This window comes from Bos mutus, chromosome 1, assembly GCF_027580195.1.
Source record: "Bos mutus isolate GX-2022 chromosome 1, NWIPB_WYAK_1.1, whole genome shotgun sequence".
NCBI lineage: Eukaryota > Metazoa > Chordata > Mammalia > Artiodactyla > Bovidae > Bos > Bos mutus.
In genome coordinates, this window is record NC_091617.1 from 87434333 (window position 1) to 87461146 (window position 26814).

The 26814-nt window shown below is 39.0% G+C and overlaps 1 protein-coding gene across 2 annotated transcripts in view; it reads right to left on the minus strand.

Annotated features, from left to right (window-relative positions):
• KCNMB2 (potassium calcium-activated channel subfamily M regulatory beta subunit 2) overlaps window positions 1-26814 on the minus strand; it is a 277502-nt gene that overhangs the window by 233681 nt on the left and 17007 nt on the right. Inside the window, exon 2 of one of the 2 annotated variants that reach the window (XM_070372991.1) lies at window positions 16635-16740. The exons of the other annotated variant lie outside the window; for it this stretch is intronic. Within the exon in view, the coding sequence (XP_070229092.1) occupies window positions 16635-16654 (20 nt within the window). The 5' untranslated portion in view covers window positions 16655-16740. The remainder of the gene's footprint in view (window positions 1-16634; window positions 16741-26814) is intronic. 2 annotated transcript variants of the gene reach the window in all.

Genomic DNA, 26814 nt, shown 5'->3' on the forward strand with positions numbered 1-26814 from the left:
CAATTATACAGAGGCCTAACAATTCAGTCCGGTAGAATTCAAGTAGCTACAAGTCAGTTACTCACCTCTATTCTTTGCCAGGGCTACTCAAGGTGGGCAGGCAATTACTGGCCAGACATTTTTATAATGGCTTCCTTTTGTTGCCTTTGTTCTTTTCTGGTCCCAACTAATTGCTTGCTAGTGACGCTGTCAGTTCTTTGCTTCTGATAGGAACCTTCTCTATTGATGTGTAACTTCCAGGCAAAGGCCAAATTTACCGGAGCTGCTGTCCTATGATTCCTCCTCTCCCTCTTGCTCCCTCTCTCTGTCCAAGGCAGCAAGTTACCCCCTCTTCAATTTTCAATAAATTCTTAGATAGAACTTTATTATAGATAAAGCTGCTTTTTATAAAGATACATTTATTTCCCAATGTGCAGCTTTAACTTATTAAAAGTCAATGTATTCCTCAAAAGAGTGAAAATAGAATTACCATATAATCCTGCAATCCCACTTCAGGATATATATCCCAAAGAACTTAAAGTGGATAGCTTCATGTTCGAAGCAGCGCTGTTTACAATATACAAGAGGTGAAAGCAACCCAGATGCCCATCGACAGACAAATGGATGATGAAATGTTTATGTATGTGGGTATTATTATTCAGCCTTCACAAGAAAGGTAATTCTGACATATGCTGAAACATGAGTAAACCTCAAGGACATTATGTTAAGTGAAATAGTCTAGATGCAAGAAGGTGAATTTTGTATGATACCACTTTAATGAGATATCCAGAGTAGCCAAGCTCATAGAAACAGAAAGCGTGGTGGTTGCCAGGGGATGGAGTTGTTGTTTAATGGGAATAGAGTGTCAGTTGCAAAATGAAAAAGCTCCAGAGACTGGTTACACAACAATGAGAATATACTAACGTCACTAAATTGTACAGTGAAAAATGGTTAAAATGGTAAATTTTATTTATATGTATTTTGACACAACTTGAAAGTAAGCGTACAAGAAAAAAAGTCAACGTATGATAAAGAGTTTGAGGAACACAAATATTTGAAATTCGGGGGAGATTCCTGATGGCCTAGTGGTTAGGACTCTGGCTTTCACTGCCATGGCCTAGGTTCAATCCCTGGTTGGAGAACTGAGATCCCACAAGCCACATGACAGCCAAAAAGAAAAAAAAAGGAAATTTGGGGTCATGGGTGGCCATTCATTTTTAACATTCAATGTGTGTTATGGTTTGGTTGTATAGTATTAAAAAAGTCCTGTAGCCTGATGACGTTTTCCTTCACCCCCTCACCTTTAAAAAAAAAAAAAAAAAAAAAAGCTTGCCATATAATCCCAGGCTGTTCACCTATTAAAGATCTCAGAAATTATATAGATTCATAGACTGCCTTGGGTAGGACATTGATCCTTCCAATCCAAGAACATGGCTTATCTTTCCATGTTTGTGTCATCTTTGATTTCTTTCATCTGTGTCTTACAGTTTTTGGAGTATGGGTCTTTTGCCTCCTTTGGTAGTTTTACTCTGAGGTTTTTTATTCTTTTTGACAGTAATTAAATGCTTGTTTAAAAAGTTGAAGCAAGTGTTTTTTACCTCTTGCAGAAACTCTGTAAAATCTTAAAGTCTTGATGAACCATGGTTTGAACACCACTGCTCTAAGAGACAGACTAGATTCCTGCTTGATTTCTACCTCTCTCCATCACTTCTCCCCACATCTGCTAGACTCACCTTTCTAAACCATAGAATTGACCTTGACATTTCTCTGCTCAAACATTCTCAGCATAACTTTATCGCTGTAGAGTGGTGCTCAGCTCCAGCTACACTTGGTTAGCATTGAAAATGACTTCTTCAAGACCTTCCCCAAATCCAACAATTCAAATCTCTTAGAATGGGATCTGAGTATATTTCAGAAGCTTCTCTAGTGTGAGGTACAGCCAGAATTGAAAAGAACTGACTTAGAGGAAAGTGTACACCCTCCTTAACACACCTCACAAGACCCTCAGGATGGTGTCTTTCCTCAGTGCTCAACTTCAGCATAGCCCTGAATATCTCAGATCAAATGAGATTCCCTGGGCACATGCTCACTCTACCCCATCTCTCTGTTCAGGATGCTCCCTCTGACCCTAGCCTTTTCCATCCTATCCCCTGACATACTGACAATACATGTTGAAAACACAGTTCACATATCACCAGTTTCATTTTGGTCCCTTCCTTTACCCCTTCCCCTCTTCTGTCTTCTGATTGATGAACAAACTACTGTAATCATAGCTTTTTCTTTTCATCTCTGCCTCACCAGCTGTTTGGCTTATTATTGATGTGTATCCCCTGGATAAGTTTCCTCACTTGAATGAATGAATGAACAAACAAATGAATGAATAAAGAGAACATCTATCAGATCCCTGAGAAGATTGATCACTCTACCTCTGTTTAACAATTTATATTCTGTAATGCTTTATGGATGTTAATTATCTATAATTTGCATCTCAGAAAAGTTCCCATAAGTAGTTATCACTTGACTGTACTCTAATGCAGAGTCCTCTATAAATCCCAATCTCAGCTCACCAAACCCTTTTTTACCCAGAACTGTTCTCTTGGTTCAGATGAAGAGAGCGTAGCTAAAAGGTCAGATAATCTGAGCTCATAACTGTGTACTCTGCAGAGATTTTGAGGCTGGTGTCAGACTCTAATTAGAAACTTGAGGTCTTTATACCTTGCTTTTATATTTCTACAGATTTCTTGTTATCAAACTACCGTCCCTTTAGAATTTAAGCATCTGAGTTTTTGTTAAGGCTTCATCATTTGATTTTCCTGTCATTCCCTTTCCCCCCGGATTTTAAATTTGGAAAATTTCAGAGCCAACACAAAAGAGGGGATTGCAGCCAGGGAGATTATATACAGGGTCAGTTAGTATAGCTCAGGCAGAGAGGGAAAGATGAAAACCAGTGTTGAAATACCTCAGCTATAATCATGTAAAACAGAATCATGGCAGTCCAGAAAATGAATTTATTCAAATAAATTTACATGAAATTCCTGACACGGTAGTATTCCAGCACCTCCAGTATTTCTGCTTCGGAAGTCTTAATGCAATTCATGGTGAATGGTGTGTTTGTTTTATCACTGTGTCGGTAATAGAAATGACAATGTGACTTTGTCCCCACTTTCATGCTTTGCATGTCAATTTTATTTCAGTCAAAACTTTGCCTTTGATTATTCAGTGCGCCTGACTGTGCAAACTCAGTGTCATGCTCATTTCGTGAGGAATGAAGCTGGGGAGAGGCAAGTGGCTTTCAGATGCCTGCATGCTTTTCCCAGTAATGTGTCCTAAGGGTCATTTTCTCCTTCGTAATGATGATATTGGAAATAAACTTTAAACTAGACGTTAATGGAATGGTTATTGAGCTGCACATTGTGTACCTTTGTACCTATTAACATCACAATCAACAGAACATTCCAGAGTGCCCTGTAATCATAATTGATTCAGCAGGCAATGATTTCCACCTGGCTGAGGAGCTCCTTTATGATGTGATAAAAGTGCATTATGGGCAAAAAGCATGAGAATGTCAGCTAGTGACTTAAACTCCTCCCCATGATGCCCATTTAAGGCAGGTAGCTTGAGACTGTGTGACTAATCCTGTTTCTTTATATGTGCCCCCATGATGTCTGGCATCTGTGTAGACAGTAACAGCAGGCATACCTGGGAAGACTGAGCCTCAGGATAGAAACCCCACTGACCCTCTTCTCTCCTTTCCAGCCATACGCCACACAGAAACCTTGGTTTAAAGCAAACAATGGGATGGAGGTGTTAACTGAAAAAGCTTATGTTTTAAATCATTTCCTTTGATTTTAGTACAGATTTATGAGAGCTGTTTGAGAAACAGATTGGAGCCTGATACAAAAATTGAATTTTCTGTCTTTTAGACGTATGGAAGTTCCTTTCACTCTGGAAGTTGTAAAGATCCTTGGTTCATTCCTGGACTTCACCAATTCTAACAAAGTTTCAACACCCCCCAAGGTGGTGGTAGTGGGGATGTGGAGATAAAGAAGGGAGAAGACCATGGAAAATTTTGTTGGATTATTTAAGGCAGAATTAAGAAACAATTAACCTCATCCAGAGGGCAAAAATAGATATAATTTAGACTGGGTTGATGTTGTCTTACAGAGAATGAAACAGGGTTCTAATGAGAGGAAGAAGTAGTGCAGAGTTAAGGATTAAGGAAAGAGTTTGGATTTTGGAGTAATGAGGACTTAGACTCACATCTTAATTCTTCTAATTAATAGCAGATATCTGACCGTAGGAGTTTGTTCATGTCATTCTGAGTTTGTTTCTTCATTTGTAAAATAATGTCTTTCTGCTTATGACTGTCATACAGCGTAGATAACATGGGTAAGGGATAAGGGTGTAGCAAGTGTAAAAGCAGTGGTTTATGCTCTTATTCCGCATTGTCATTGAGGAGTTGTTAAAATAGGTCATCTGTATCTGGATGCGGGGGAATGTGTAGGTAGGACTTAGAAACTTAGTTCTTAAAGGGAAAGTGTCCAAGATGGGAGGCTAATGCTGGAAAGACATCAGATCTGAGTGGGAGACAGATGTATGTTTCGGCGTCTGAGGGTTCAAATCTAAGCATGAAGGAGGCAAAAGCTGACGGGAGTGAGGTGGTTAAGTTGTTGGTGAGTCCAGACACGTTTCAGGGTCACTATTCTCCTTCCCAGCACTGTTTTGGAAAGCCTGGGATCCTATGCCTGAGGGTGTTTCAGGTGATTCAACCCAGTTCCACGACATATGCAGAGCAACTGAGCTGCTCAATGGTATCCACTGAAGACCAGTTATTTTCTATACTTTCTATGAAATGGAAGTGGGATCATGCCTCTTCCCACTCTGTGAAAATTTCACTGGGCTGCAGCTAAGGATGGGGCAGACCTTGAGATCCTCATGAAGGTGACATGCAGAAATGGAGTAGGGCACTCATTGGATCACCAGGATTCAAGCCAGGAGGACTCACTCATCTAAGCACACAAATGACTTTGCCTCCTAAGCCTGAGTTTGTTCATATTTAAGTAGGGGACAATATTGCCCATATGCCAAATGTATGGATGTCATAAGACTCAAAGACAGAGGTGATGAAGATAAAGCACATTGTAAACTGGAAACCATCATGTGAGGATGTGAGGAATTTTTAATGTGTTCAAACATCTCTTGTAGCTGTGATGAAAGTGAAGTGAAAGTGATAGTCACTCAGCCGTGTCCTACTCTTTGTGACCCATGGACTATAACCCTTCAAGCTTCTCTGTCCATGGGATTCTCCGGGCAAGAATACTGGAATAGGTTGCCATTTCCTCCTCCAGGATATCTTCCTGACCCAGGGATTGAACCCGGCTCTCCTGCGTTGCAGGCAGATTCTTTATACCAGGAAGCTGTTATATCCACATGTAAAACTCTACAGCCTCATCATATTGATGTATTGATTTTTTTCTTTTTGCAAATATATGGCCACTACAGAATAAGAAGCCATCGGTAATTTGATATATTAAAAAAGATATTTGTATTCACTATGTCTATATTCATTAGTGGTATATTCTAGAAAATGAGAGTTGCCAATAAGTTTTCCATTAGAGAAGAAGGTAAAGAATGAAATCCTGTGAATGTTACTGATATGAGACTTTTATACTATTTACTTCTCTCTGCAAGTTGGCATCTCAATCAGTATAAATCATTCATTCACTTAGTCATTCACCTCACTTTTTCAGTGTTTTTATGTGCTGGCATTCCTTTCTTACATCTATAGTCACTAATAAATAATGTATGTTGACAACTTCCAAATTAATTTCTTTAGATACACCACCACCACCACCAGATCAGATCAGATCAGTCGCTCAGTCATGTCCGACTCTTTGCGACCCCATGAATCGCAGCACGCCAGGCCTCCCTTGTCCATCACCAGCTCCCGGAGTTCTCTCAGACTCACGTCCATCGAGTCAGTGATACCATCCAGCCATCCCATCCTCTGTCGCCCCTTCTCCTTTTGCCCCCAGTCCCTCCCAGCGTCAGAGTCTTTTCCAATGAGTCAACTCTTTGCATGAGGTGGCCAAAGTACTGGAGTTTCAGCTTTAGCATCATTCCTTCCAAAGAAATCCCAGGGCTGATCTCCTTCAGAATGGACTGGTTGGATCTCCTTGCAGTCCAAAGGACTCTCAAGAGTCTTCTCCAACACCACAGTTCAAAAGCATCAATTCTTCGGTGCTCAGCCTACTTCACAGTCCAACTCTCACATCCATACACGACCACAGGAAAAACCATAGCCTTGACTAGATGGACCTTTGTTGGCAAAGTAATGTCTCTGCTTTTGAATATGCTATCTAGGTTGGTCATAACTTTCCTTCCAAGGAGTAAGTGTCTTTTAATTTCATGGCTGCAGTCACCATCTATAGTGATTTTGGAGCCCAGAAAAATAAAGTCTGACACTGTTTCCACTGTTTCCCCATCTATTTCCCATGAAGTGGTGGGACCGGATGCCATGATCTTCATTACCACCCCCCTTAATTTCCAGACTCGTACATCCAACTGCCTATAGTGCATTCCCACTTGGCTGTCTTACAGCCACCTTAAATTCAACACCCTCAAGACTGAACTTCTAATTTTGCTACCATTCCCTGCAAATGTGTTTCACTTGTTGTGTTTCAAAAAAATGAATACTCCATTTTCCAACTGCTCTGACCCGAAATTTGGGGATCATCCTTGATTTCTTCCTTTTGCCACACTCTACATGAATTCATCAGCAAATACTAGGTTCTAGACTCACAATATATCCAGTCTGATAACTTCCCACTATCTCCACTGTTTCTACACTAATTTTTTGCTCCAATTAGTGTAATTCTTCCTAAGTGATCTCTCCGCTTCTGCTATTATCTCAATTCCCCACTCCCGCTGACCATTCTCACCACAGCAGCCATAGTGAACTCAGTGTTAAAATACAAAACAGATGTGCTACTTTTTTGCTATAATCCTCCCAATGACATTCCATCTCACTCTGAGTATTAGATGCTATATGATCTTCTTTATTTCCTATCTCCCAACTTATCTCCTAATAGTCTTCCCCTTGCATACTTTGCTCTCACCTCAGTGGTCTTCCTACTATTGATCAAACATACCAGGCATATTGGGTACATAAGGAGGAGAGCATCCCAGAAGAAGGGAACAGCATCTTCAAATTCATAGTTATATAAGAACTTAGCATGACTGGAATTTCATATGTAGGGATAAGCCTGTACAAAAGATACAGGCTTAGCCAGGTAATGAATGGTCCATCGTGTCATGTTCAAGACTTTAAACTTTATTCCAACAGGGCATGAGTAGCCCATAAAGAGTTTTAAGCAGAAGAGTGACAGTCAGGTTTAAATTTAGAGGTTTAGAGAGGAAGATGTATTGAAACTGGGTATCTCCTTGGGAGGACATGGCAATGGCACAGGCATTGGTGCAGCGGGTCTATGGCTGGGACACCGGAAAAAGAAGACGATTAAAAGTATTTCAGGAAGTACAACATGACACACTATAGACATGAAATAACTACTGGTCAAAATCAATAAAAGTTTGTCATCATCTAGTTTTAGAGAAAATATCGGGGGGAGATTGAGATCAGTGACTCAAAAAAAAAAAAAAAAAAAACCAGAAAAAAAACTACTTAGAAGCAAGTTCAGAAACCTTAACTGATCCAATAATAATGCAGACTTATAAAGGACCAAATCATGTCTTTTGATGGGGTATTCTCTGGCTAGACTCCACAGTATCTCTTAAATGTGAATTTCAAGACATCTCGTTTGATTGTCTCTCTAGGAGTCGAGTGATACATGAATTCTCATATGAAAGTCATTCAGTTGTGTCCGACTCTTTGCGACCCCATGGACTATACAGTTCATGGAATTCTCTAGGTCAGAATACTGGAGTGGGTAGCCTTGCCCTTCTCCAGGGGATCTTCCCAACCCAGGGATCAAACCCAGATCTCCTGCACTGCAGGTGGATTCTTTACCAGCTGAGCCACAAGGGAAGCAGTTTCACTTACTTTATTAGATATTTTCTCATTTCTGGAACTTGTTCCCAGATGTATCATTTTCTATTTCACACATCATAAATATGTACATAAATATTTTAAAAGTTTCTGTTTATCCAGGTTGAATATGTGCAATTTAATGGCTATTAGGAAAAGGAAATGGCAACCCATTCCAGTGTTCTTGCCTGAAGAATCCCAAGGACGGAGGAGCCTGGTGGGCTGCCGTCTATGGGGTCGCATAGAGAGGGGGACATGACTGAAGCAACTTAGCAACAGCAACAGCAAAATGGCTATTAGCTCTAACTGAAAACTACCTAAAGTAGTAAGCTGCTCTGGCCTCTAAACCTAAGTTCAGTTCAATCTCTCACTTGTGTGACCCCTTGGACGATAGCACACCAGGCTTCCCTGTCCATCACCAACTCCTGGAGTTTACTCAAACTCATGTCCATTGAGTTGGTGATGCCATCCAACCATCTCATCCTCTGTCGTCCCCTTATCCCACCTTCAAAAATTCCCAGCATCGGAGTCTTTTTCAATGAGCCAGTTCTTCGCATCAGCTGGCCAAAATATTGGAGTTTCAGATTCAGCATCAGTCCTTCTAATGAATATTCAGGACTGATTTCCTTTAGGATGGATTGGTTGGATCTCTGTGCTGTCCAAGGGACTCTCAAGAGTCTTTTCCAACACCACAGTTCAAAAGCATCAATCCTTTGGCATTCAGATTTGGCATTTCTTTCCAACTTTCTAACTTTTTTCCTAACTTTCCAACTCTTGCATCCATATATGACTACTGGAAAAACCAGAGCTTTGACTAGATGGACCTTTGTTGGCAAAGTAATGTCTCTGCTTTTTGATATGCTCTCTAGGTTGGTCATAACTTTTCTTCCAAGGAGCAAGTGTCTTTTAATTTCATGGCTGCAGTCACCATCTGCAGTGACTTTGGAGTCCAGAAAAATAAAGTCAGCCACTGCTTCCCCACCTGTTTGCCATGCAGTGATGGGACCAGATGCCATGATCTTAGTTTTCTGAATGTTGAGTTTTAAGCCAACTTTTTCACTCTCCTCTTTCACTGTCATCAAGAGGCTCTTTAGTTCTTCTTTGCTTTCTGCCATAAGGGTGGTATCATCTGCATATCTGAGGTTATTGATATTTCTCCCTGCAATCTTGATTCCAGCTTGTGCTTCATCCAGTCCAGCATTTCTCATGATGTACTCTGCATAAAAGTTAAATAAGGAGGGTGACAATATATAGCCTTGATGTACTAGTTGCCCAATTAGGAACCAGTCTCTTCCATGTCCAGTTCTAACTGTTGCTTCCTGACCTGCATACAGATTTCTCAGGAGGCAGGTCAAGTGGTCTGGCATTCCCATTTGTTAAGAATTTTCCACAGTTTGTTGTGATCCACAAAGTCAAAGGCTTTGGCATAGTCAATAAAGTAGAAGAAGATGTTTTTCTGGAACTCTCTCGCTATTTTGATGATCCAACAGATGTTGGCAATATGATCTCTGGTTCCTCTGCCTTTTCTATATTGAGCTTGAATATCAAGAAGTTCAAGGTTCACATACTGTTGAAGCCTGGCTTGGAGAATTTTGAGCATTACTTTGCTAGCGTGTGAGATGAGTGTAATTGTGCAGTAGTTTGAGCATTCTTTGGCATTGCCTTTCTTTGGGACTGGAATGAAAACTGACCTTTTCCAGTCCTGTGGCCACTGCTGAGTTTTCCAAATTTGCTGACATATTGAGTGTGGCCCTTTCACAGCATCATCTTTTAGGATTTGAAATAGCTCAACTGGAATTCCATCACCTCCACTAGCTTTGTTCATAGTGATGCTTCCTAAGGCCCACTTGACTTCACATTCCAGGATGTCTGGTTCTAGGTGAGTGATCACACCATCATGATTATCTGCATCATGAAGATCTTTTTTGTATAGTTCTTCAGTGTATTCTTACTACCTCTTTTTATCTTCTGCTTCTGTTAGGTCCATACCATTTCTGTCCTTTATTGTGTCCATCTTTGCATGAAATGTGTCCTTTGGTATCTCTAATTTTATTGAAAAGATCCCAAATATTAACAGCATCAAGAGTAGCATGTTTGAATTGGCAGGGACCTTAGAGATAATCTGCAGCACCTCCACCTCAACCCTACTCCACTGTCCCTAATTCATTAAAAAAAATTAAATTAAATTGCCAAGGGACTTGCCAACCTCATACCTTTGGTGGCCAAAACATTTGGAATATACAAATGATGTATTCTGAGGCCATATTACAGCAAAAGAATCACGCCAAAAGTAAAAGAACTTTACTGTGCTTTAGAAGCCCCAGAAAGCATGCTAACAATACAGTTTCTTCTTGCAGAGGTTCTGATTCACCATAAACTTCCACTTTTATAAAGTACCTCCCCACCATGATACTAATATAGATGGTCTGTGTACCACAATTTGGGAGTGACTTAAGTGAAACAAAATATGTAGGCATGAACAATGAATTTACCAAAAAAAAAAAAAAAGAAAGAAAAAAAGCATATAGATTACAAATAGACTATAGTATTTCCCAGATCTTAGGCTGACAAACATTATACTTTTAAATAAGTTCTTCCCTACTAAATATCTGTTTTTATGAAAAATACAGACCATCATGGAATATTTCATGGCTGATGCCAGCATAACATGATAATTATAAATCCAACCATCCCTTTCCAGCAATTTGAGTATCAGGTTCTGCTAATTTTGATGCATTTCACATCTGATTCATTTCTTAGGAGAGTCTGAGATAAACATAAACATTAAATGATGTCTGTGTCCTCAGTGAACGTCTGTCTAGGAATCCAGATGTGATCAGTCCTTTGGGGGAGGCAGAGGCTCATCAGTATTACTTTTGTATTCCACTTAGAACTCCTGGTTTTCCAGAGTCTGAAATAATGCTGTCAAACTATGCCTTTGGAAATGCTTTACTTGAGGGCTAGGAGTAAGAGATCACACATTATGTAGCCTGAACCAGATCTAAAGCTGCTGGTATGATTAAGATAATTCAGACCCTTCATAAATATGGCCAATGAAAGCAAAAGGCCAAAAAAATAAAGGCTTCTAGAATACAGTATATGCTACAGATGTGATGGTGACACACTCTCTTGGTCTTGCACAGAAATATACAAACTTCAATTGGGTTATTATTTCAAAAAATCACATAGGGCTGAAACAGACTTTAGGAATAATGTAATCCAGTAATTAAAAAAAAATTTTAGCTGCAGAATCTTTTTTCAAGCAAAGTTTATATAGAATTCCCAAATATAAAAAGATAAAGGCATAATTGCTCTGAATGAAGCTAGGACATTGGGAAAGGCTAGTTCTGATTTTGTCAGCCTGTCGACTGGCACCTGATCCCGTACATCAGAGCCCCAGGTGTCACAGGAAGGCACTGTTTGAGTTCATGCCTTCATTTTTGAGAGTACTGATTATGACCAAAGAAGTTAAAGGGTTTGCCTATAGCAGGAATGGGCGGTGCCTTAAACTCAAACAGAACAGGTACCAGCATTCTCCTCCCGAGGCCAAGCTGCCCTTCAGCCCTTGATACAGACATTGGATTATAGTTGATTGTTGAAAGCAGGGGTTGGAACTGTGGTGGATCCACTTATCTTCGGGTATTCTTCAATAGTAAATATACTACTATTAATACATGGTCCGTGGTTGATTGAACCTGGGAGTGTGGAGCAACCTCAGATAAGGAAGGCTGTCTATAAGTTACATGTGGATCCAAGGATCTACTATATAAATGCATGCTGGGTGACTTCTTTGTACTACTCATGGGAAGCTCTGGCTGAGGGCTGCTTTCTTCATAGTAAGTTTCCATGGGAAAATTGGTCTAAAGCAAGGAGGATAGGGAATGCTTCCTCCCCCAAGGGGGGTCCAGGGCTGAGCACAGGAAACATTTTTGGAGGAAGCAGAGTCCATAAGCTCCATTTGCATACCTTAGAGCTCCCTGGGTAGAGCTGAAGGTTCTAGAAAAGAATGAGCTCTGAAGAAGGGAAAGCAGTGAAATCCTGGTAATCATGCAATTCAAAGAATAAAATTAAAATTAAAAAGTTCCATCAAAAAGGGATTTATGAGACATCAGCCTCTTCTCCATTCTAGACCATACCACTTTTTAATGTTTCCTAGGCAAAATTTCGAAGTAATTTACTTTCAGTTACTAATCTTATGGTCTTTGTTTTATAGTGACTCATGCAACATCATAGAAATTTGGAAATAAAGTTAATAGATATGCCTTTTCTTTCATTCAAATAGGGTCTAGGAAATCTCTCTTGTTTTGGAGGAAAAAGTGTATGAGTCCTGCTCCAAACTTTTAATTGTAGTATGGGTTTAACTTAATTTTAAAGCATAATTAAAGTATTAGATGAAAGTATGGTGGCTGAGAGTTTGGGCATCAGAATCAGACTTCTGGGCTGGAGTATTGTTTTTACCAATACAAGCTGTGTGACTCTGGGCAAGTTACTCAACTACTCTGTGCCTTAATTTCAACTGTAGATGGGAGATAACAGTGCTTACTTCACGGTGTTGTTGTGAGAAGTAAACAAGCTCTTGCTGAAGTGCCTGGCATGTAGAAAGTTCTCAATAAATGTCAGCTCTTATGTATAAGTAGTGGGACATTGGGCAGTTCTTTTAATTTTCCAAAACAAATTTTCATATGATTATGTTATCTGTTTTGTTATGACAGAAACTAAAGTTGTAGATATAAAACATAGAAAAGTATCCCTTTTTGAAAATTGAAAAATTGAGAATTCCTCCTTTTCTTAAACCCAATGTCAACCAAATTCATGTTCCACTTGAGTAGCATAATGTGTTTACTACGAGGGGGAGAAAAGGGGGGGGCACAAAAGGACAGAAAAAATTGTCACGTCAACTCTTCTCGAAAAATCCATACTCCCTTTTTTCCTCCAGTCTGTATTATGACCTAGCACTAAATGAGAGAGAGAGAAGAGGAAGAAAGAAAACAGGTAGATGCAATTTCTCTGTGAAAACTTCCTAAATCTCAATCATTTTAATCTCATGCCAAGCGTTTCCTCTCACTGTCACTCTTTGGGGCCAGTCATTTTTAGTGTGCTGATATGCAAACAAATCTGACTTGATCCCATCTCTTTGTGGCTTTAGCTAAGAAGGTCATTAGAAAGATTCACAGCTCAAAACAAACAATTCAAAGTGTTTCGAATTTCTTTAGGCCTCTTGCTTTAGAGAACGGCAGAATGAAGTTCTGAGCCCAAGCTTTTGCCTTGCCCTGCCATTTCAATCAGTTAACCAGCAAGTGCTTATTGAACGCCTACTAGAATGTTCTGAGATGACCAGCTCAGACCCTTCCAGATGGCCTCACACAGACCCTTTACAGATGCAAATGGGTCCTGGCTGGGTTAGCTGAAAGAGCTGTGTCTGAGCTCTGGAATGTACAGGCCACCTCTGAGCCATCACTATGGTCCATCTGGAAAGAGACGGAGTTGCTCTGTAGGCTGTGGAGACAGTATCCCTTTGGATCAGCACAGCCTTCCGAGTGTGAATGTAGCCTTGGGTGGAACCAAGTGTATGGGCAAAATTGAGTAATTTTTAGTGCTTCTGTCAGAAATCTGGGGTCTGGAAATCTGCTCACCTGACTGGAGGGCTTGGAAGATGAAAGCTGAGCTGTTGAAATGTGAGAGTTAAAACCTATTACATGTGTTTCATAGTGAGCTTATATTTTAAATAATTTTCTTTTTATGTAAATATGTACCTTACTTTCTACTAAAGTACCTTTTTATTCTGCAGGAGATGGTTAAAAATCCCAACCTAATAAGTATTTAGTGTTTGATGTGAGCCCAAGAGGGAATCATTTTACTCACATAGACTCTGTGTGGTCATCTAATAGTTGTATGACCTGAACAGATATTAGCTGTTGAGCTCTTTTTTTGTGTGCCAGGCTCTGTGCCACATGTTTTGTATCCATTATCTCATAAATTACTCATGACAGTGCTTTGCATAGATGCTTGTGTTTTCTCTGTGAGGAGCCTGAGGTTTGGAGGAGTGCAATAATGACCTAAGGTCCTCTAAGTAGTGTGATGATGCTGGGTTGCTGAGCCTCAGCATCTTCAATTGTAGCTACCTCCCAGGGTGCTTATCATGAATAAATGAAGGTGTATACACACACACACACACACGATATATAGATATGTAAATTAAAATTATAAATTCTAAAATTAAATATTTGTACTCACTTATGTTTGTGTGTTTCTTGTACATAATAAACATGTAATAAATAACATTATTTTTAACAAGGAACCCTTTCTACAAAGACCAAAATTTTACTTCTATAAACTCATATGTGGTGAGAAGTAAATGAAGAGGCTTCATCTGTGGTTTGTAACATACTCCACTAACAGAGTTCTAGTTACTTTCTGCCATCTCCCTGCTCACAGTTTCCTGAAAATCATTCAGCCCATTAGTTAAATGATTTATTTGTTGATAAAGCTCTTGTGTTTTTATCCTCTGGTGGTAGGGGCCGGGCTTCTAACCTCTCATTCAGCTTCCAGTTGGAATGAGACCCCTTTCTCTCCTGGTGTCTTTCCCTGTCCTGCTGTGCGCCCTTAGAGGCAGGGACTGAATCTAGTCAGGAATACTTTCCTGCCCGAGCAGGTGCTCTGCCACCTGCTATCTCCTAGCGGGTCAGGTAAACTCCCCTGACACCTCCCACAGAAAGATCACTGGCAAATATGGTCAACCCACCAAATTCTGTTTATTAAAGGAGAAAGAGCCTTGGACCCCAGGGCTCCTTTTTCTACCCTCTATTTCCTAACACTTCCCAGGCTTTGGCTCAATCTGGGATAGTTCATCTCTGCTGGAAAATTTACTAGGAGTTATCTGTCAAGAATGGTTAAAAATTTTCCCTAGTAGACAGAAAAACTACTACAATATCCCCAGAAACTAACACCCATACAGGATCAGTAGAAGAAAAGATAAATAGACCAACGGAGCAGAATAGGATACAAATTTTGTATATCCTGTATATACAAATACAAATATCCTTCATCCCAATATTATGTTTATATAATAATCATGGCATTTAAAATCAGTAAGGAAGAAGAGACTATTTTATTATAACCATTTGGAAAAAAAGAATATTCCTTTTAATTAATTTAAAACAAATTTTAGGTAGATTGAAATTCTAAATCCAAAAAAAATATATTGTCTTAGAAATAGTTTAGGAGAATAATTTTATAATTTTGACATCTAACCCTGAAACCATAAGGAAAATGATAAGGGAAAAGACTGGCATTTTGACTACAAAAATTTAAAACTCTAACACAAAATCTACATACAAACAGAAAATAATATTCAATAACATCTTAGGTAAAGGGCATGCAATCACATATAACTTAGGCTACCAGAAAAACATTGAGAAGAAAAAAGTTTAGAGAAACTATATTTTTATCTACCTACCTGAAAAAAAAAAGGATAAGATCTTTAGCCACCTTTAACTTGTATCAATTTTACCTTTTATCAGCCCTCTACTTATTTTATTAGTAGAGATTATTGTTTTCATCTTACATGATTCTAGAAACTTCCTGCCTTCCCCTCTTCTTCTGAGAAAGATCATAACATAAGAGATTGCCTTTAAAAACTGACTGTTAAAGACCCAGGATTTATTTTAAGCTGAAATAAAATGTTGACTAAAATAGTACATCCTTAGCCTTCCTGTTTGACCTATAGCCACAGTTATTATCTTTTTTTCTGGCCAATGACATACCACAAAATTCTGTTTTGATTTGGATCTCTGTACATCTTTGCAGCCAGAAATTATTTACAACTCCTGTTTAGGGCAGGGGAAAGTCAGAATGGGAAGGAAAGTTAGAATTCACCTAGTCAGACCCCCATTCCACACTTGAATCCCCCCACAGAATCCCTTCTTGCTCCAGTAATGTGCTCATGCCAGTTAAGCCAGTCTGTGTGAATGAGGCAGAGAGCATGGCGCAGAAACGCAGCAGGACAGGGAGCTGTGGCAGACCTCACCCCTTAAAAACGCACTGCTTTATATGCCACTACCTATATAGAAAACACAAAAGGAAATTAAAGATTGCTTTCTAAAAGGCGTTGCTTTCTGGATGGGACCTCTGTAAGTAATGAACTTACACACAGTGTGGAACATTTATGAGAATGAGTCATTCCTAAATTATCATCTCAAATTATCATATAAATGATCGCTTTTGCTCGCTCTCCCAATAGTGCTATAATCTCCAATAAAGCACTTTACACATGTTTTGAGTGAGACTACAAGAGCCCCAGGAAAGTAACGTTATATTGCTTTAATAATAAAAATGCAAAATTATTCAGGCAACTTTCCTTGGATGTCCAAGTCTCTAGGTCAGGTCCCGTTTAGTCCAGCCTATGTAAGTAAGGAAAACAAGTCATACTGAACCCTGAATATGGTATTATATGAAGTGTCCCAGGCTTGGTTTAGTAAAAAACCCAGATCAAATTGCTGTTGATGAAATCTGCTCCCAGTCTCTGACTGTCTCCTCTTCCTAATCCTAAAAACCCTTCCTATACGAATTTGGGTCTCTAGAAGAGAAAGTAAGTGGAAAATAATGATCCTACCTTTGATGCATGGTGGCCATGATATGGACAATTAAAAAGAAGTTCTCTAGTCTAGTGAAAAGGATGGCTAATATAATAGTTTGATTTTAAGTGATGCAGATTGGCTCTGTGGAAAAAAAAAAAAAAGAAATGAGCCTCAGGGGGGAAAACAGACCTTCATAAATTTCATCATGCATCATGTGGGACAAAAGAGCCACTGAAATTAGAGCTTGTAAAGTGTATGATGATGATGATGATGATGTTGTTTTCATTAAGTTCTGCCAAAGTCTTAAAACCACAAACACTTTTAGAATTGCTAATTGCATGGAGAGATAATCTGCTTTCTGTTCTAAGTGTGTTTCTGTTCTGAAATCTAAGTGAAGGAAAGAGGATCCTGCCCAGAGAGTTTTCATTTGCCCGTTAGCCTTGATCAGATGATGGATTTCCTCTGTGGACCCTTCTCATAGTCTGTCAAGAAGAGCCTTGCTGCTGAATCTGAAAATGTTGGCAAACACTCCTTGTTAAAGTATGAACAGTGATGGGTGCACACAAATGCAGTATGTAAACAGTGGCTCTGCCTCAGATGGTTTCTGTTTGTTTTTTGAGTCGAATGGAGGAAGATATTTGAAATCTTTTGCCAGTGCAAAACAACAGGTGTAATAATTAGCTTGCCCTTTCATCAAGAGAGTGCATTTGAGTAGGTCCTGCTTACTTGATATTAATATCATAGAAATCTGACTATTCGGTCTCAAATCAAGAAATAGAGATGAGTTTTCAATACAAACTTTGGTTCTTGGAGAAGGAAGTGGGGAGAGAGGACTTATATGAGGTTGAACAGACTCTTCTGTAACATCAGAACACGTATTGCTTGGGGGCAACATCTCCCACTAAGCCTGACCAATTTATCTTAGCCTGTAAATGTAAGAGTTCTTTACTACTGGAACCTTGGACCAATTTCTCATTCTTGTTCAGGATTTTTATAGTGAACAATGGACTACTCTTGAGCCACTAAACTTGTCTGTTGGCTGGGATGGAAAAACTATGAGCTTACCCCTTTCATCACCTTCTTGAAGCAGAGATGTTAACCCCCTCAGCCAGGAGAACCTCTTTGCTAGCTGCTCTTTTCTTTCTGTATGTCTCCTTTGTGAGTTTTCTTGTAGAAGTTGGACAAGACAGAACATCACCAAATAACACTGTTTCTGGTTAAATAATTGATTTCAGCCCAGGTTTTCCTGGCTGCTGAGAGCAGATGGCTTAGTCCAGAGCTGCACAGACTCCGGGTTTCTACTCTCCTCCTGCTATAGTATCCCTTTCAGACTATGAGCACAGGTGATTATAATACTATGGACTGCAGTGAATAGCCTTCCATGGGAGCTCAAATAAAGGAGCCACTATCTCTGCCTGTTTCTTCCTTTCTGTTTTAGTGTTTCAGAGTTTTCTGAGTGCTTCTATGTGCATTATCTCATTTGTTCCTCAGAATAGCCCTGTGAAGAGAGTAGGGTAGACATTTTTTATAAATGAGAGTTCTGAAGCTTAGAAAGTTTAAGTAGCTTCCCAGGATTACACAGCTAGCAAATTTTAGATTTGTTGTTAGTCTCTCAGTCATGTCTGACTCTTTGCAACCCCATGGACTATAGTCCGCCAGGCTCTTTGTTCATGGAATTCTTCAGGTTAGAATACTGGAGTGGGTTGCCATTTCCTTCTCCAGGGGATCTTCCCAACCCAGGAATCAAACCCAGGTCTCCCACATTCCAGGCAAATTCTTTACCATCTGAGTCCCAAGGGAAGACCTTAAATTTTAATCTTAGGAAGTAATTTTATCTTCTGCTTCCAAATTTTATCTTCTTGAGGCCTTCATGGTGTAAGTTCTAATCAAAGGCAAGTCATTATGGTTCTAATATTTTGTGACTCAGTCATATTTGAAAATAATATCATTCAATTTTTTGAACTGCATCTTCATGGTCACAGAATACCATCTCCAGCTACTGAATTAAATAATATTTATCACAAGTTCTCAGCCAAAAAGAGACTGAAACTTGACATTATTGAGTTTTCTTTTTGTATTTGTATAACTTAATTCTGGTTTAGATGAGAAAATGAGATTTAGCCAATGATTAGAATAGGATTAGCCAATGAATATAACGTAATTGCTTACATTACTTTGTGAAATGCAAATAGCAGATGGATCATATTTTAAACAGTCAATTATCCTGTCAGTATAATAGCAATTTTTATAATATCTTTTTTATTTCTGAAACATGTATTTTAAAATATGTTAATAACTCTAAGGCAGCCATTTCATACATCAAGTAAATAATGTGCACTTAGTCTGTTCACTTAAAGTTCTAAACCATAAATTATACTGAACTCAAAGCACATTATTTCTGTTTCTACTATAATCAATTGTACATATAGAAAATTATTCTATCTTGAAAGAGGACTAAGATCATTGAGTTCTTATTTTGTGCCCCCAATTTTATATACACCATCTCTTTCAATCATAAATTTTACCAATGAAAAAAACTGAGTTTTAGAAAAGTTAAATAACTTACTGATGTGCTGTGCTTAATCACTCAGTCATGTCTGACTCTTTGCAATCCCATGGACTGTAGCCTGCCCCCATCCATGGAATTCTCCAGGCCAGAATACTGGAGTGAGTGGGCAATCTCTTCTCCAGGGGAATCTTCCCAACCCAGGGATTTAACCCAGGTCTCCAACATTGCAGATGGATTCTTTACTGTCTGAGCCACCAGGGAAATATTATAAGCATTTTTAGGTTACTCAGAATTTCTAAAAAATGGAATTGGCGGTATTTACTTGGCTTGGGATTCATTCTACTTCATTCTACTTTATGAATAGTAAAGCTTGTGATCCCCTATATCTAAAATTGCTTTTACATGCTTGATATCATACTGGCTTTTAACCTGTTAACAATCCTGTGGAATAGGAATCTTAGCTGATTGCCATTATTTCTTACTATCACAAGAATATCTGTATTGTATTGGATTTGTGCTTCTACATGTTTGTAAGTTGATTCTTCATTGCTTATAATAACTTGTATGTACATTTTAAGCTTGATATATTCATTTGAATCTTGGTTGGGAGGAGAACTGGTATGATGACTTAGCAGATACATGTTACTGGTGGTTATAAAATAACCCATTACTGAACCACACTACTCATTCTATTCCTTTACTTACTGAATACCATTTCCTTATGTAACCACCCAGCCAAAATTAGCATCTCTTCTTCCCCACTTCCAGTTATTCTTATTTAGTATTATATTAGTAGTAGTATTTCTGTAGCATTTATCACCAGCTGAATTTATCTTGCTTGTTTTCTTATTTTTATTATTGTCTCTCCAAATAAGAATGAAAGAGTGATAAAGACAGGGACTTTTTTAACAAGAAGTCTTGTTCACATTGTACCATCTAATACATGAAGCAATAGGTGAAGAATGAATAAATAAACGTGTGAATGGAAAAGAAAGACCAAACAGTCATATTTTGAGCCACTTGACCCTTTCCCTTTGATCAAAGCTGATTAGACAATGGTTGGGCACCCCACTCTAGGGCAGCCCATCCTTAAGCTTCACAGGGATATTTGACATGACCTGGCATGAAAAAGATATATGTAGAGAGGGCAGCCCTAATGTAGAGTCTGAGACCAAGCTGGGTAAGGGCAAGTAGAATATGGAGGAGAAATGCTCACAGAGCAGAGAGAGAAAACATGCTGGGTAAAAAGAAAGCTCATGAGGTTCTGTAGTGAGAGGAAGAGGGGCCCTGTGAAGAGTCAATTAAAGGGGTGGAGACAAAGAGTGAAGAAGTACAAGTCTTGCTGCTTAGGGCCTCAGTGCAACTCTGGTCTCCAAACTACTTTCTGCTCGCAGCTCTTCCACCAGGAGGACCTGCTCCGCCTGGCATCTCTTTGTCTGGAGTGTAGTGTATTTTCTTGATTTGTGTGCCCTTAGCAGCAGCAGCAGCCGGAGAAGGCAATGGCACCCCACTCCAGTACTTTTGCCTGGAAAATTCCATGGACGGAGGAGCCTGGTAGGCTGCAGTCCATGGGGTCGCTAGAGTCGGACACGACTGAGCAACTTCACTTTCACTTTTCACTTTCATACATTGGAGAAGGAAATGGCAACCCACTCCAGTGTTCTTGCCTGGAGAATCCCAGGGATGGGGAAGCCTGGTGGGCTGCCGTCTATAGGGTCGCACAGAGTTGTACAACGACTGAAGCGACGCAGCAGCAGCAGCAGCAGCGGACCTACGTTTTTACCTCCAAAAGTGCTTAATCCAGCTATTCTTCTTGATGCGTGCTCTAGAGTGTAACCTGTTCCATTCAGCTCTTGGAAAAAAAAAATCATCTAATATTGGAGCAGGATTTTGTGGTTTCAAAGTGCTTTAATATATATATTATGCTATTTGTTCCTGAAAGTAACTCCTCTCCATAAAATGGTTCTTGATTTCCTCTGAAGTGAAAGTGAAAGTCACTCAGTTGTGTCTGACTCTTTGCGACCCCATGGACTACACAGTCCATGGAATTCTCTAGGCCAGGATACTGGAGTGAGTAGCCTTTCCCTTTTCTAGGGGATCTTCCCAACCCAGAGATGGAACCCTGGTCTCCCACATTGCAGGTGGATTCTTTACCAGCTGAGCCACAAGGGAAGCCCAAGAATATAATGGAGTGGGTAGCCTATTCCTTCTCCAGAGGTTCTTCCCGACCCAGGAATTGAACTGGGGTCTCCTGCATTGCAGATGGATTCTTTACCAACTGAGAGATCAGGAAAGCCCTTGATTTCCTCTAGGTGGGGAATTTCTCTATGTACTTTATCATGTTGATCTCTCCTTTAGCATGAATCATAGGCTTTATTTGTTTAAATGTTTTACCGTTGCCATTAGACACTAAGCCTCTAGAAGGCAGAGGCCAAATCCTGTTATTGCATTGCTTACAGTGTTTATGGTCCATCACAACATTGTTACAAAATAAAATCTTTGTTTCAATATTGAACTGATCTTAAGACTGAATGCAAGGCAATTCCATGAACTGTGATTGCACTTATCTATACTAATAATGAGACCTTAAATTATAAACTTGGGAGTTGTTATTAAAATATTTCTTTCTTTAAATATATTTGTTTAAAAAATATTTCTATCTGTAGATATATTTGCATTATAACCCACACAATGTCCACAGCAGTTTTTGAAGAACCTCCCATATTGTTGTATGAATTTGTGAAAAAATGATCAAAAATAACTTAAGATAGGCATTCAATTATAAAATTAGTGAACTAGGTGCCAGATCCATTTTTTAGTTCTTTTTTCAAGCCTTTGTTTAGATTTTATTCTTTGAAATCATAGCCTTTCATTCCATGTCTCAATGAAGTTCTTTAGATTTGGTGATTGCATTTCTTACTATGTAAGTGGTATTCAGAGGACTGAGTCTGGAGTGATTAAGGTCATTCATTATCCAAAGGATCCATATTTGCCTCAAAAACACTGGAATTTCCATTTGTTTCATCTTGCTATTTTATTTTTAAAGATGCAGGACTGAAGAGGGGGTATGCAAAGTGTACCAACAACTAGAATGTGCGAGATCACAAGTCTTGCTCAGGTGCAGAAGAGATGGCACTAGAATTTTGCTAACATGAATAAATCTCCTTTTTATTCTCATTAGGCATAAGGTCCTAAACAACTATGTTATTAAATATCAAGATCCTATGTTTGAGATCCTTGATAATCTTACATTAACATTAGTTAGAATAGGGTATAAGAAGTACCAGACAAGATAATATTTGATCTTCAGACGGTTGTGACCTTGAGAAAAATCAATGAATTTCTGTTTTATTAGTTGCCCATATGTTTGCTTATATGGAGAAGGAAATGGCAACCCACTCCAGTATTCTTGCCTGGAGAATCCCATGGACAGAGGAGCCTGGCATGCTGCAGTCCATGGGGCACAAAGAGTTGGACACAACTGAGTGACTAAGAACATGTTTGCTTATAACCCCCATCTGTCAAATGGGTATTCATGCATTCATTAATCATATGGTAAACATTTATGGCATGTGTGCTTAGTCATTCTGTCATGTCTGACTCTTTGTGACCCCATGGACTGTAGCCTGCCAGGCTCCTCTTGTCCATGGGGATTCTCCAGGCAGGAATACTGGAGTGAGTTGCTATGCCCTCCTCTAGGGGATCTTCCCAACCCAGGGATCAAGGCTGGGTCTCCCGCATCGGAGGTGGATTCTTTACTGTCTGAGCCCACAGGGAAGCCCAAACATTTATGGAGCACCTACTATATCTCTGTATATTGTGCCAGGAACAGGGGCAATAAGATTAAACATGGAAGGATACATACAAACAACTGATTACAAAATCCTGTGATAGGTGCCAAAATAGAACCTAATAGTTCACTCGAGTCTAGTTATGCACAAAGAAGAGAATCGTCAACCCTGCTTTGTGGAGGAGCAGGAAGATGCTCCAGGAGTTTTACAGGCAGATGCTTGAACTGGCTTTGAAGAAAGAGTAGAGTTTTTGGGTACCCAAAAGGTGTGAAGAGACCTTTCAGAAAGAAGGTTGACTATAGGCAAAGGCATGGTGATATAAAATAACTTGGGCTATTTTGGATAACTACAAAGTTGTTTGTTCTAGTTGGAAAGAGAAAGGAAAGTGTTGGAGGAGTTTGGAGAGGAAATGATGATTAGTTCATGGATAGATGGAACATCATCCTAAGGAGTTTATTCCTTATCTTGAGGACAATAGAGAGCCATCAGGAGGTTTTAAAAATGGAAAACAAGGCCAGAGCTTTACAATGTGAAATTTAACTTGTTGGGGGCAAAACTGGGATAGGGAGAGATGATTCCTCAAGTTGATATGTGCTGTCAGAACATTTTAGAGACAAGATTGCAAATAAACTAGTACTTCACTATAAATTACTATTATTGTTGTTCACATATATAGCAATTTTAAAGTTCAAACATTAAGCATTATTGGCTAAAACAAGTTTGTGCACATGATTAAATACCATTCCAAAAAGCATATTATGTCTACTTGTCCACCTACTTATTATCCTTATTTTCACTTCAGCACTGGAAAATAAAGTGAAGATGCAATGAAGGATATATGAACACGTGAAAAGAGAGACAAGTAGATTATTATCTACCTTGGTGGAGGAGGGGTCCGATATGTATGTCCATAGGTACATGAGAAACAGTGGTGTAGATTAGTGCTTGAATTGGTGGAGCTGGGTTTGAGACCCAGCCCTTGTTCACACTAGTTACGTGACTTACGGAAATTAATTGATTTCTCTGAGTTTCAGTTTCAGTTTGTTCATCCTTAAAATGGGGTAACTGATTCCTGCTTTAACTATTTTAGATGGTCTCTGTAATAATCCATGGAAACAATGTCTTCAGTATTAGAAGTGCTTAATTTACGCATGCTTTCAAAACAAGGTATTCTCGAGGAATATCAATAGCTAGAGATCATAAATATTACAGGAAAATCTTTGTTCAAAATGCTTTCGTATAAGTATCTGCTCTAGAAACTTAGGTTTACCCCCTCTCTGATCTGTTTTCCCTCTATAAATTGATGTACAAATGTAAGAATTTTTATGAATAGTGGTAAAAATTTTACCATTATGAATGTTATCGTGATTATTTCTTCAAGCAACTGGGACATTTTCTAGGACTAGCTGCATGGAATATAGACTAAGAAAGGGTGGCTGGGTCAAGACACAAAGTTTAATTACTTTTTTAAAAAGTGAAATACTTTTGTGCTGAGGAAAGAGAATTTCGGGTGGAATCATATCTCTTGTTCATTTAACTGGCTTAATTAGGCTATGAAATTATATCCACAGGGAAAATGTAGATTCACGTATCCACACAGTTTACCCCACTTACAAATATTCCTTCAACATTCAGTCACCAAGTAACATGTTATCAGAGGTTGCTTGGGAAGATATATTAGCAACATCAGAATTGGAACTTCAAAGCATTTCTGGTAAAACTTCAAAGCATTTGAAAAGCGAGCAAAGTCAAAAGCTTAGCCATTTTTTAATGCTCTTTTTATCTGCAAAGTAATTAGTATGGCAAGATCATACAGAACTCACTAGTTTTGCATGTATTCATGCTCAGTTGTGTCTGACTCTTTGCGACCCCTTGGACCACAGCCTGCTGGGCTCCTCTGTCCATGGGCTCTCCAAGGCAAGAATACTAGAGTAGGTTGCCACTCCCTCCTCCAGAGGATCTTCCCAACCCAGGGATCGAACCCATGTCTCTGGCCTCTCCTGCAATGGCAGGCAGATTCTTTACCTGAGCCATTTGGGAAGCCCTTAGAACTGACTAGAGCCCAGTAGAACTGTTGTGCCTCAGTCAGTTACCTTTGTCCAGGGCTGTATGAACTGGCTTCTCCTGTTTGAGGAATGGAAATGGATATCTGTAGATCTTGCTATGATGAAAAACATATAATGAAAAACATGCGATGAAAAAGGAATTTTATTTTTCTCCTTCGTTTTAGAATCTAAAGATTTTGGGGGAAAAAAAGTGAAAGTGAAAGTTGCTCAGTTGTGTTCAACTCTTTGCAACCCCATGGACTGTGTAGTCCATGGAATTCTCCAGGCCAGAATTCTGGAGTGGGTAGCCTTTCCCTTCCTCAGGGGATCTTCCCAACCCAGGGATCAAACCCAGGTCTCCCACATTGTGGCCAGATTCTTTACCAGCTGAGCTACTTCAACCAATTCTGTACCAAGACTACTCAGGTTCCTGGCCAGTAGATGGCTCCCTCTCTTTTTTTTTTTTAACTCAAGTCAAGATGCTGTCCAATGTACTGAATTGAGAGGTTGAGTAGCCCGTATCATAAAGAGGATAGAAGTAATGGAACTTGAGTTCTTGAGGCCATTTCCTCCTTAGTTATGTAAACTTGAATGGAGAGACAAATGAATGTTGTAAGTGGATCTTCCTTGTCTTTATAATTAGGATACAACCACGTTGAGGCCTCTTTACATGCCTACACATTTACATAGACTTTTCCTTCTGCCCTTATTTCCTCATCAATGCTGCAAATTGATGATAAAGCCAGTGTTAGATCTAAATTATTTGATTGTAGGCAATGCTGACTTGTTTCACTGCATAACATGCTTTCCAATCCTTCTTATATAATACTATCAAGCATCTACCATAAGAAAAAAGCTGTGGCTATTTTATAACCATAATTTATATCTTATTCCAACACATGATCTAAATTATTAGATGTCATCTACATCTAAGATGATGCTAGTTGAAAGGAGAGCTACAGAAAAAAATACTTGAGGAGTAAAGCCATAGCATACACATATATATGTGGGACAACTAAAAAAAGTAGAAAGAATGAAATTGTAATACATTTGAGATTATATTCAAAAGGCACACAGGGCCTCAGTGTTTTAAATATATGTGGTTAATTTGTGGAGGGCAACAGAAGAGATGTGGTGTTATGGAAACAGCACAAAATGTTTAAATCAGAAGACGGCTAGCTTTCTCTCTTAGAAAAATCACTTTTAGTCTGAATTTCAGTTTCTCAACCTGCAAAGTGATAAAAGTATAATATAATATCTACTTTATAAATATGTTCAACAGTTACACCTTGTCAGATGATACAGGTAAAACTTTTGTGTAACCTGTTATGTAAGATAGCATATCTTTTTGGTCAAAGTCCTTTTTTTCTTGGCAGAGTCCATGGATTCTATTACTGATTTCCTCCTCTTTTGCTAAAGAATAAAACTACCATGTTTCATATTTCTCTTGACAGCATTTCTTTCTGAGGAGGTTTTTACTATAGTAAGTAGTGCTTTCTGATCTCTTTCCACTTACTTTTCACCTTAGAATCAAGTGTTCAGGCTCTTTCCCTCCACAATGGCTCTTGACAATTAAGTGGACAAGAACTGAGAGATAAAGCCTTTGCTATGCTAAGTTTTGAATAAAGGAAACTTGTTTTAGCAAGAGTGAAAGGCATCATTACTATTGATCACTGACCAGAGAGAGCTTGGAAATATTTTAATTACAGTGAGCTACTATTGCTGTAAAGTTCATTTTAATGAGACTTGACTTTATAGTCTTATCTTTACTGAAATATTTTCACATTTTCTCTGCTTACTTTTTCCTTTCTCAGGTTAAATAAAAATTCAGTTTTAGGGCAATTTTGTGTGTGTGTGTGTGTGTGTGGCA